Source organism: Cheilinus undulatus, linkage group 21, assembly GCF_018320785.1.
Source record: "Cheilinus undulatus linkage group 21, ASM1832078v1, whole genome shotgun sequence".
In the NCBI taxonomy this organism is placed as follows: Eukaryota; Metazoa; Chordata; class Actinopteri; order Labriformes; family Labridae; genus Cheilinus; species Cheilinus undulatus.
In genome coordinates, this window is record NC_054885.1 from 28,251,423 (window position 1) to 28,262,901 (window position 11,479).

Consider the following 11,479-nt stretch of genomic DNA (forward strand, 5'->3'; position numbering starts at 1 on the left):
GAATACTAACTATATAAAAATATTTTTAAAAGTTTAGTAAGTAAGTTTAGCAAATTTCCCTTAGGGGACAATAAAGTTGAAAGTTGAAGTTGAAATTGAAAATTTAGTATTTCATTATTAAAAAGGCTTTCACTAATTTCGGTTAAAAGCTAGTACTTCATGAAAAAAGCATCTTTTTGCATATTGAAACTCTGACGTCGGAGCCTCGGTGGAGCCCGTGAACGCAGCATACGTGATGAACTGCTGTGGATGACGTCGAGAGCAATCAGGGCTGCAGTGAGAGCGTCGGGGGCGAAACTCAGTCCACATTTCACAGCGGTTCGTCAGCAGTGGACGCTACTACAAACTTTAAGGAAACTTTGAAGAGGAAACCCAAGGAAGCAGCTCGGAGCTTTCACTGGTGGACAGTCTACATGGAAACGCTATGTAGCTGGAAATACGGCGGCGGGACTTCATCATAGTTTCAGTCTAGTGGAGGCGAAGAAGTGAGCTGTGTGATAAACATGCTCACCCCGGTGCTGGCCTCCCTGCTGCCTCTTCTCCTACTCTGTCGGATTTCTTTCTGCCAGTATTCGAGCGACCAGTGTAGCTGGAAGGGAAGGTGAGGTTTAAGACCTTGTTTATCAAATTAAAACTGTGTATGTGATTTTAAAATAGTTAAAGTAAAAAGTAAAAGTATGTAGGGACCTGTACGACCGAAACTGGAAACTGCACGAGCGTGGTGATGTGAAGACTGACAGTGTCGCCAGGCTAAATGAAGAAGAGCTTTAAATTTAAAAAGTAGCCTAATATTTTCGAAGATTACTTGTTTTTAAAGAAGGCTAACACATTATTATAAATTTTAATTTAATATGACAAAAAAGTTTAAAACGCTGCACTTTTGTCAGGCACGTGAGTTTTTTCCTGGCTTTTGCTTAATTTACAAAAACGTGAATAAGAGGTGATTTATTAATATTTATAAAGACACTGTTTATCTTATTTAACTTTGAGGGAAAAAAATTAAATTATTACGGATTATTCACTTGTCGTACTCCATTTAGATTGTAATGACCCTAACTATTTTAAAGGGATTAATAATCCAGCATATTCAGCAAAGCACTGAAATATTCACAGTTAATTGTTCTCTTCTCCCGAGAGCTTTTAAGTATGTTGGTGCAGTGTTTCCAAATATTTGTAACAGATCCTAAATCCTCTGGCACAATGCAGTACTGGAAAACTTCACCTCCCATCAAACATCTGCTTAAATCTGTTTTGCACTTAAGTAGCTGTGCCTCAAATAGTGCGGTTTGTTTTTCATCCTCCAGTAAGTCAGGAAGGGTGGAAAATGCTCAGTGCTTTGAGTTCTCCACCAATAATCTGTTGTTCATTAGTGAGGCTCTTGACTAATCTGCTGTAATTGCATGCAGAAGTGATGGAGTTAAAGAGGACTTAATTAGAGGCGTGCTGAGGAGAGTCTGGTTATGGGGCTTCAGCTACATATGCTCAGCATGTGCGATGGTTTTCTTTAGATCTCTGGCAAATTTGAATTTCAGCATCTCATTTTCAGGAAGCTGGGCGTTTCTCCTCCCCAGAGTCAAACCGCTAGCTTGGCATGATGCACACTGGTAGACTGCTGATGGCTTCCTGCCTCTGGCTTTGCCACAGGATGACTGACGGACTGCAGTTTTTCAAACCCTGACCAGGCATTAAGTTCTGGAGGGAGTCATTTGGTCACGCTGGCGCCACAGTCCGAAGTGCTGCCCGGACAAGTCTCTTCCAGTCTCTTTGGTGGCTTGAAAGCAAGGGGAGGTTCGGTGCGTGACCTGCATTTGCACTTGCATGCAGCAGGCCCAGCTACTGTTGCTGCCGTTGTCTGCCCAGAAGCCCCTGTGTCCCTCCATTCATCCATTGCTGCTTCCAAAGTCTTCCCAAAGGCTGCCTGCCAGTGGTGCATTTTGCCAAAGCTCTGAGAGGAACAATGTGGCATGGGGGGGTGAGTGTGTGCGGGAGCTGAGGTCATTTTGGCTGCTCCGGCTCGTGACTGGTCATGCAGCCAGTCTTGCGCGCAGACGGCTCTTAATGCCTGAGGAGGAATGTGGTCTAATATCCTAGGGGTTTTAAGGCGTCTTCCCATCGGCCAGTTAGCTGGACTATAAAGGAGCAGAAAATCACTGAATAATCCCTTTATGATGTGTTAAATTAAAAAGAGTTCACTGTAAGTTTAAGAAATAAATCACCAAAACGAGACTCCCACATTCTTTTCTGTATCATTTTCCACTGATTCTTGACAAAACTCCTTTTCAGTGGTTGACATCCTCTTTTTTTTCTCCTAGCGGTTTGACTCACGAAGGCCACGCCAGGGACGTGGAACAGGTCTACTTGCGCTGCTCCCAAGGCTCTTTGGAGTGGCTCTATCCTACAGGGGCCATCATTGTGAACCTAAGACCCAACACAGTTTCACCCGCTGCCGCCCGCCTCTCCGTGTGCATCAAACCCTCCGCAGACTCCAGAGGCACCAACATCTATCTGGACCGTAATGGCAAGCTGCGGTTACTACTGCGCGAACAGGACCAGGCTCAGGGCAAGGTGCAGTGCTTCAGCATCCAGGAGGGGGCGCTCTTCATCGAGGCCGTGCCTCACATGGACATCAGCCGCAGGATCACGGCGTTTCAGTACGAACTGGTCAGCGACAGGCTGGGATCCGAGGCACACTCAATGAGTGGTAAGAAACTAGTGTTGTCGATTGCAGAATTCAAAACTATACAAAAAAATTCAACCATAAAAATTTTTTCAAAAATAGAAGTCCCAGGCACAAGATACTGGGTCAGTTCTTGTTTTTAAAGATTAAAAATTACTGACTTGTTTCCCACATGTTTGTGCAATTGGCCAGTGTGCAGGAGTTTGCATTTATATTTTGATGGATCAGTTCCTCTCCAAAGCATCATTTAATAGATGTTTTTTTTTAAGCTTTGGTACTGCATGATACCAGTAATCATCACAGTAACAGTCTGTGTAGTTTTAAAGTGCGGTGTAGAAAAAACCTCCTCCCTGTTGTAGCTGTTCTCCAGTTGAATATTGGAGGTAAAGCTGTAGATAACTGTCTACTTATTTTTTTCTCTTATTAAAAGTCTGGACACTGGCTTATGATTGATCCCCTTTGGTACTGGCTTCTTTTGTGCTTTGTCCCCGTGGCGTGTGCTCTGCACTAAATGCAGCCATCTACTGGTGGAAACTTTTATTAAGTTTGACTCAAATTGTTGGAAACTCTACATTTGCTCCAAAAAACTGTGAATATTGAAGCCAAAGTCCATTTCTCTGGTTGCACTGTCTGTACATTTTGGGATTTAGGAATATTTCCTGTCAAACTTTTGCTGAGAGGATCAGAGTAAAGTTTTTATGGATACTATGGAATGCTTTCTAGGGATAAAATGTTCATACTTTAGCACAGCTATCCACTTTTTATTACTTTTCTCTAAGCTGTAATTGTTTTTAATGTATTTCTTTTCGTTGGATGGCCTGTATGTGGAGGGGCACAGCCAAACAGAGAGGGCCTCCATTGAAAAACAACCGTCTGTTTTCACGCTGCGTACCTGCCAAACCTGCACAGTTTCAAGCTGCGTAACTGTGCAAGCAACTTGTGTTTTTTTCCACCTAAAACAAAATAGAAGCAGTATCAGGCCCACATCTGTTTTTACGGCTCTCTGGGCTCACATTTCCACATCCTGCGTCATTATCTGGCACAGCAGAGAGAGTCAGAGCAAAGGAGAGGGTTAAATGTAGAGAGGAGCAAGCGTGGAGTTGTTTTGACCACATTAGCGTGCTCGGCTCAGCTCTGTAGTATAATCTGGTTCTGTGATGTGGCCTGAGATAGCACTGGGATGATTCACAAAGACAGTGGTCTCGTGTCATCTGAAGCCTGGACTCTTGGATTGATTGCTCCTTCACTTCTTTGAATCTTTTTTTCTTCCTCTCCCTTCCTCTTCTCTCTGACCCGCTGTGCTGGGATTGAGTTGCTCACCGTCAAGCTGGAATGTGTCTCCAACCAGATGTTGGGAGGACCCTCTAGCAGCATATAGGCTTATTTTCCCCCCACTCCCTTGCCCTACCTTTCAGCTCGCTAAAATTATACACCTCTGTCTTCCCCTCTGTCTCACTCTTTCCTATCTCTTAATTTCTTTCTTGCCTGTTTATCATTCTTGTATTTTCCTTTTTCATTCCTCTTCCCTTCATATATCTTCTCTTTCTCTTCTTGGCTGTTTGAAGTGGGTTTTATCTTTGCAGAGCTGCATTAGCAAGTTGTGCTCCATTACAGAAGAATGCATCAGGGTCCAGATGTTGCAGGGACGCTGCAATGGGGCCCCTCCTCGTTTACCACGCATCCCATCCTTCATCCCTCCCCGTCTCTGTGAAGTGGTTCTGATCAGAGCAGCGCTGCATGTGCACCGGCCAAAGAGAGATGCTGACTCGGCTCTCAGCCCATTCCTGTGGTTCTTTTTCATGTCTGACATGTGAGCCCCGCTCTGCTTTGGAGCAAAGAAAAACCAGCTCTGCTCAGTCTGATGCTACAGCAGCACGCAGGCTCACTTCAAAGGGGCTTTTGCACTCTGCTCTGGGCCGTGGGCGAGGTCGGCCGCTCTGAAGTCTCCCAACTCTCCAGCTGTTCTTAAGCCGTCCGAGCTCGTGGCTCTTTGGCCTCTGATCCTTCCAGCGCCTCGTGTTGCTACACAAGCTGACCTAAGACATGCTTACCCCTCACCCTTTGACTCTCGGCTTTAGGCGAGCCAGCTAAAAATAAGCTCCTTCTTCAGATCTAACAGAGACAGCCAGTGTATGTCTTTGTTTTAGGAATAAATTAAAGGCAAGAATGGTAGATTTTTCTCCAGAATGCATCATTTTAAACAACATTACAGCTTCTGTGAAAAATTTCTAACTTTTCATGAAACTGGCTGAAATCAATGCTCATGTCTCTGTATGGCCTTCAAAATCAAACCAAACCATCATTAAGAAAACTGATTATTTATTTATAGTTGTTTTGTAGGCTTGCCCTGTGGGTTAGGTTCTAGATCAGACAATTAAAAGCAGGGAACAGCCTTTGAAATGCCAGGGAGTCGTATTCATACAGGAATTGTTCAGCAAATAGTTTTGAAGCAAACACAAGATGTTTTTGCTTTACAGAAAAGATAAGTGCTCAGTGAAGAAGTCCCTAAACCCAGTTAAATCCTTACTATTCACCTTCACAAGTCAACCATGCCAACAGATGGGCAGCAAGAAGCCAGCACTTCAAGTGGGAACCTCCCTTCACTGGTGTATCATTTGGTTGGTACAACAACACCTTCAGAGGGCTGAACAGGGATCTCCACCACCCCAGAGCATGTACCAGAATATTTTTGTCCACAGAGTTTGATAGAACCTGAAAGTTCCTTGTAAGAGCATTAACTTTGGTGCTCAGAGTTATAATTTTAAAACAACGCACTCGTTATGCTCAAATGCAAAGTTAAGTCAAGCTATTCAAGCCATTCTACTGTCCTTGTCCCTGTAAAAAGCACCAGAAGAAACTGATTTATTGGCAGAGGTCCTACTCGTTGCACTATGTGGTGATAAACCCTACTCAGCTTACTACTAGACCTTTTTCAGGTTGACCATGCTAACAAGGTAGTAAGCAGTGAGTCCACTTTCCACTGCTGGAACATTGAAGTAAAGGTCAAACTTTACAGCCCTGTACATAATCTGTGCTTTCGGTACAATACAACACTCACTATCCCTCTAGCTTATGGGGATATCCAAAGGCAGACAACAACGTGACATCTGCTGTAGTTAGCATTTGCTGTCTGACTTCTGGTTGAAGGCCCGGTATGGAAACTGTGGAGTACGTGCAGAACACCTTGTCCAGCTTTGGTCCGATTGAGGTGTATACAGCTTTGTGGCTAGGTGTATTAGACTGACAGAAGTCTGTTTTAGTTGGAAATGTGACTTTTCCTAACTGCATGTAAACATAGTGACTGATTACACCTGGTTTTAAATCATTTTCTTTTATGGCTGACGCTCCACCAACTACTCTCTGCTGACTCGACACCCGTCTCTCTACCCCCCTCTTCTCCCCACCTGCCTGTGTGCCACTCTGCCTCTAAGGAAAACCACAACATATTTAGGGCTAATAAAGGCGTTCTGGTCTGGCCAGCCCAGGACCACCTGAGTCAACTAATCATCGACTTGACTGCTCTCATTTAGACTCCTTTCTCCTGCTATAAAACAGCATGGGGGCGGGTAGGCTGAGCTGCTGCTTGCCTGCAGTCAAAGGTGAAAAGTAGCCTGAAGTGGGCTTTAAAGGCCTGGCTATCTCACTTTTTACACCCAGTTATTTGCCTTCTAGTCATCACCCTATTGTTTCAAGGAAGGAACACATTGGAGGTTCTGATCTCTTGTTTTGCTTCTTTCTTGGAGGACTCTCACGTTTAAGGTCGTTGAAAACTCTATTTGTAGTAAAAGTTTTGCTCACTGTTTCAGTCCCAGCAGGCTTGCTGAAGTGCTAACAGAGCAGAGGTCAGAGATGTGGCCTTTTTTTCACATCTTTGCTCCTTTTTATCCTTTTCATCTGGTCCTTGTTTGTCATGGTGTGTCATGGGGTTTCTTTCATGGCAGGGAATCTGACTGAGCAGCCCCTATGATGTTGAACACTCATCAGAATTTTTCAAATAAGAGATGACTATTTTTGCCATCAGCAGCACGCCCGGCAGCTCTGCTTGGTGTTAAAACCCCAAGCTCATGACAGCTGAATCGTGCTGCCTGCTTTCTAAATAAATAATCATCTGTGGGGAAGGAAATTGCTGTGACCCCAAATGGGATTGTGTGTTTGTGTGTGTGGTGGGCTCTACCACAGTTTTGTGTTTGTGTAGGAGATACTTAACTGAAAGTTGTGGAAATGTCAACAAGATTTTTATCATTCTGCAAGACCAGGAGTGCCAAAGAAATAGAGCATTATATAGAGTACAGTGCTTTTCCAGATTCTGGCTCCAAACTTATCTGCTCTGTTTCTTTGTTTCCATGCAGCACCCTGTCAGCCCTGCAGTGACACTGAGATGCTTCTAGCAGTGTGCACCAATGACTTTGGTAAGTTAAAACTCTAGGAGTGTAAATATTTTTGATTTATGGTGTCAAATGTCCAAACAAATATCAATGTTATGTTTAGCTTAGGTTGGTCTTGAAGACAGAATACTCTCTCTGATATGATATTGGTAAAAGTCCCTATATCTGTGCATGTTTTAATACCATGTCAACAAAAAGTATTTATTTATTTTTTGGTTTTAAATACCTTCAACTACTATCTCTATACCAATCATTAGATATGAGGGCCAGTACCTATTCTGATTATTAGAAGTTAATCAGGATAATAATGGATATGTAGAACCCTTTTGCATTTACTTTATCTGATAAAAGTAATATTGTATGTAGGATTGGGCAGTATTTATTTTTTAATACATACCCTCCCCAAGTTTTACAGGGCCATACGGCATTACCACCAAGTGTTCAAAAATCACATTACTTGTTGGCGTGCATGCTTAAGTAAAGCAAGCAGAGCTCCACCAAGTCTGAAAAAAAATACATTCATAAGGTATGGTTGACAGAGCACTGGATGTTATTTATTGCTAAAATCGTTCTTAGGCTTCATAAATAAACTGCTACAGACAGAGGAGCAAACAAAGTTCCTCTCTTTTTCCTCTTTGTCTATGGCCCTTATGAACACTGTTTTCCTCTCTTCCATCCCCTCTTCCCTGATTCAGTATGAGAAACTATTATCACCTTTTTATCATATAGGATCTGGGAATGTGAAGTTATGTTTGGTATGCTTTCAAACAGATGAAGATAGCCCTTTATTGTTATTTATTTTTGTGTTGTGTTTCAATGGTGAGCTTTGTCCAGCCACGATTTCATTTCACTTATTAAAATGTTACAGACTACTACAGCGCCTAAAATAAACTTCATTTTAATCCTTTTATTTCACATAAAAAGGAAGAAAGATGAGTTCAAATGGTTTTAAAAACCTTCAGTGGTTTAATTGTCTGGCATTGCTGCAGGATGCAGCACATGGATTTATTATTGAACTTTATCATTTCTCATCACTGATCTCCACCCAGAAAGCAGGATTAGAGTGTTTTTGAACTTGAGTTTTCTCTCAGATCACATTACAGACTCTGGTGTGCATGGCTTTAACAGTTTGATTAGAGAAGATCATATCACCGTACCAGCCTTGTGCCAGTGGTGCCGTGCAATGGCAAGCAAGGATAAATGCGTACTCGTAGTTTGCTAAATTAGCAGAACATCATTAACAGGAGTTCTTAATCACTATTAAAGCATCTTCACACACAGGCAGTGGTGCTGCTGGTGGCAATGGACATATTCTCTCAAGACAGTCATTGTAAAAGTGTGCTCAATATGCAGCACCATCTTTGTGATAGTAATTAAAGCAATACCATGGCTTTTCTTCAATACCCAGGGATACTGTATTACCATCTTACTGCCCATTCCTACTTGCATGATTTAAAAAATTAAGGAAATGAATTATTCAGCTCTAGCTCTGTCCACAAGAGAAATGGTGCAGCAGTATAAACAGGAAGAGATGCTATAAACTCAATGTGTCAGTGGCACCCAGGCTTATTAGTACTTGTGTGAAATTAAGCTAATGGGATTGTGCTGTGAGCGTAACATTAGGTGAGATGATGGAGACAGGAAAAAATGCCAGTGGACTAGAAAATTCCAATAATGGAGCCAAAGCAGCACACTTTTAAATTGACTGATTTTATCAGTGACTGGTAAATAATGCAAATAATCAAACACCCAATATCACCCTAATAATTTTCCAGGTCAGTTATAGGTTGACACCCAAATATTGAACATTTGTCAACTTAAGTGTTAAATGAAAATCGGCCATTACAAATATCTGACCCTCACCTCTGCTTTTTTTTTCAGTTGCACGTGGCAGCATTAAGAAAGTGGAGCAGGGAGAGGAGCATTCGTCTGTCACAGTGGAGATCAGCCGCCTCTACAGACAGAAGACCCAGGTCTTCATACCTGGGGGTGTAAGGGTACGGAGGTGGACTGGACACATAAAGATGCCCCTTCAGTGTGGGGTGAAGTCTGGGGATGGGGAGTTCCTCTTCACAGGGACAGTGAGGTTTGGGGAGGCCTGGATGGGCTGCGCTCCTCGCTACAAAGACTTTCTGCGTCTGTATCATGAGGCGCAGCAGCAGGGGACAAACCCCTGTCAGGTGGACACTGACTGAGTGTGTTAGCTGCACTGTTTAGAGATGGGACAAGTCCTGAATGGATGAGCTGAACCAAGTTTTAATGCTAAGGAGAGGAGAAGGCCGACAGACTGACAGTGGCAGACATTCTCTCTCCTCTCCTGCTGTCTCCTGACTCTTCAGAGACAAAAATGGAGCTCCTGAATGTTGCCAAGCAGCATGCTGGATCGACTCTGCTCCTTCAAGTCAAACGTGATGCAATGTGGAATGTGTACAGACTGCTCTTCTCACAGACGTGGAACTCCCAGGTGTAAAATGTAGCAAACCTTATTTGGTTTTAATGTGTATAAAATGTGAATGAACGTTGTATATTTTGAAAACTTTGTGCTTTGTAAAAAAGCTTGATGTACAGTTCTGAAGTTTTGTCTTATGACAGAAATGTATAATGTGAAAGTCTTTTATTTTTATTTTGTTTAAAAAATGAACCACAGTTTAATGCCTGAATTCAATTCAGGCATTTAAATTGTAAAACAAAAGCAAAACAAAAAAGATTATTTTGGCCTTTGAGAATAAAAGCTTTTTTCTGTGAAACATTGGTGATGCCTGTTGTGTCATTAGATGAACTGAAAGTGGACAAAGTCTAACCTTAGCTGATGATTGTTTGATTATTGGCAACTGCCAAATGAATTATGCTGCATGTTTTCAATAATCTATTTTGCTGATACATGGCTGCTGTGACTTTACTCACAACAGAGGAAAGCACAAGTACCGCTGTTGGCATTAGGCTTCTTTGCATTTAAGTTGATAATTACATTCTGGGTGTATTTTTCAGCTGTAAAAATAACAGGAGGTAACATGAGAAAGGTAACCAACTAAACACTAATGTCAGTGACTTAAATAGTGAGGGATGCAGGATCAGCTGATTTCTGAGAAGCTCCAATAAGGTGCCTCAGAGGAGGAGACTGAGGTATGCAGGATGAGCAGAAGATCTGTGAGGATCTGGACAAGATGTTGATGAACTGAATGGAGGTGGCTGGGGTGGAGGAGGATAGCAGAATCCAAACTGAAACAGGCTGACTATGAAAAGGAGAGCAGATTTAAAATATGACAGGTGCATGATGATTGGTCAAACGAGGTTGTGGCAGATTTGTGCTCTGGTGAACAGCCATAATCTGCTGATCACCAGAGCAGGGAGAGAGAAAGGATAGAGGAAGGGAGAGATATAGGTGAGTGGTGACTAATGATTGAGTAGAAAAAGTCTTACTCCCAGAACTTTCACTGAGCTCCACTTTGATTTAGATATAACATTTAGATTAAGACTTAAACTTTAGATTTAGAAATTTTTAGATTTATATCTAACATATTTTGCTATAATATTTGAATTTGAATGCAATATTTATTAAGTTTAGATTTTTTCATAGTAATATTTTCAGAAAATCTGCATGTGAAATTAATTGCCTGTTATGTGTGTGAAATTAGTTAAATGTGAAGAAAATTAGCTATCTTTGGAAATATATATCTGTTTAAAAACTGCCACGTTTTTACAAACGGCCCCCCATGCTTTAAAGGTGTGATATTTCCCCCTTGTGATTTTTCACTGTCACTAGAAATGTAGGCGAAATGGGGGTACAAAGTGAGCCCCCCCAAGATAGCTTCACAGGCAATAACAGAGGTGTAATAAAAGTGACAACAGGATCTGCGGAGCCAGCAGGGGAGTGCAGTGTTGTGTTTGTATGTATGTATGTATGGAGCTCTCACTGTGCCTTGCTCTCATGGAAATGCAACATAAGCTAACAGATGATGACACCAAATTCCATGCTGTCGTGGAACCAGTATGAATGCTTTGAGGTTGAGAGGGTTTCATGCAGTGTAGCAGGGCTTTGTGCCAGAGTTTACTTAGGGCCTCACTTTGGCCATGCTTAAGGCTGTCCCTGAAATGCAGTGTGAAAACACCTTAGAAGTTGCATAAAATCTACAGTGCACCTGTGAAATCTGAATATAGAAAATGTACAACTTGTATTTATGTGTCTGGATAGATATACATGTGCTGTTTTGTCTGAAGTACCAGAAGGTTAACAGCCTAAACTAAATGAAATATTATACACTAAAGGAAGAGTGAGCAGTAGAAATGTGCTCTTTGAGAGATGAATCAGCAGTGGAACATATTAGGAGTCATAGCACCAATACAAAAGTTTGGTTGGGGGGGCAAAGGTCTGGGTCTTTTTAAGGGTTTGGGCTGGGTCCATTGGTTCCAGTGGAGG

At 42.2% G+C, this 11,479-nt stretch overlaps 1 protein-coding gene across 1 annotated transcript; it reads left to right on the top strand.

Moving 5' to 3' along the window:
* The first annotated feature begins 282 nt into the window (after nt 1–282).
* Nucleotides 283–9,796, top strand: metrnla (meteorin like, glial cell differentiation regulator a). The gene is made up of 4 exons (XM_041816811.1): nt 283–601; nt 2,313–2,701; nt 7,027–7,086; nt 8,944–9,796. Exons 1-4 carry the CDS (start codon nt 504–506, stop codon nt 9,255–9,257), a joined length of 861 nt encoding a protein of 286 aa, XP_041672745.1. The 5' UTR covers nt 283–503; the 3' UTR covers nt 9,258–9,796.
* Nucleotides 9,797–11,479: the final 1,683 nt, after the last annotated feature.

Excerpts from the sequence above, each read along its gene's own strand:
- metrnla (XM_041816811.1), top strand. The coding sequence starts at position 504 with ATGCTCACCCCGGTGCTGGCCTCCCTGCTGCCTCTTCTCCTACTCTGT. Across the intron at positions 2,702-7,026 it reads CGAGGCACACTCAATGAGTG|CACCCTGTCAGCCCTGCAGT; the intron begins GTAAGAAACTAG and ends GTTTCCATGCAG. Across the intron at positions 7,087-8,943 it reads AGTGTGCACCAATGACTTTG|TTGCACGTGGCAGCATTAAG; the intron begins GTAAGTTAAAAC and ends TTTTTTTTTCAG.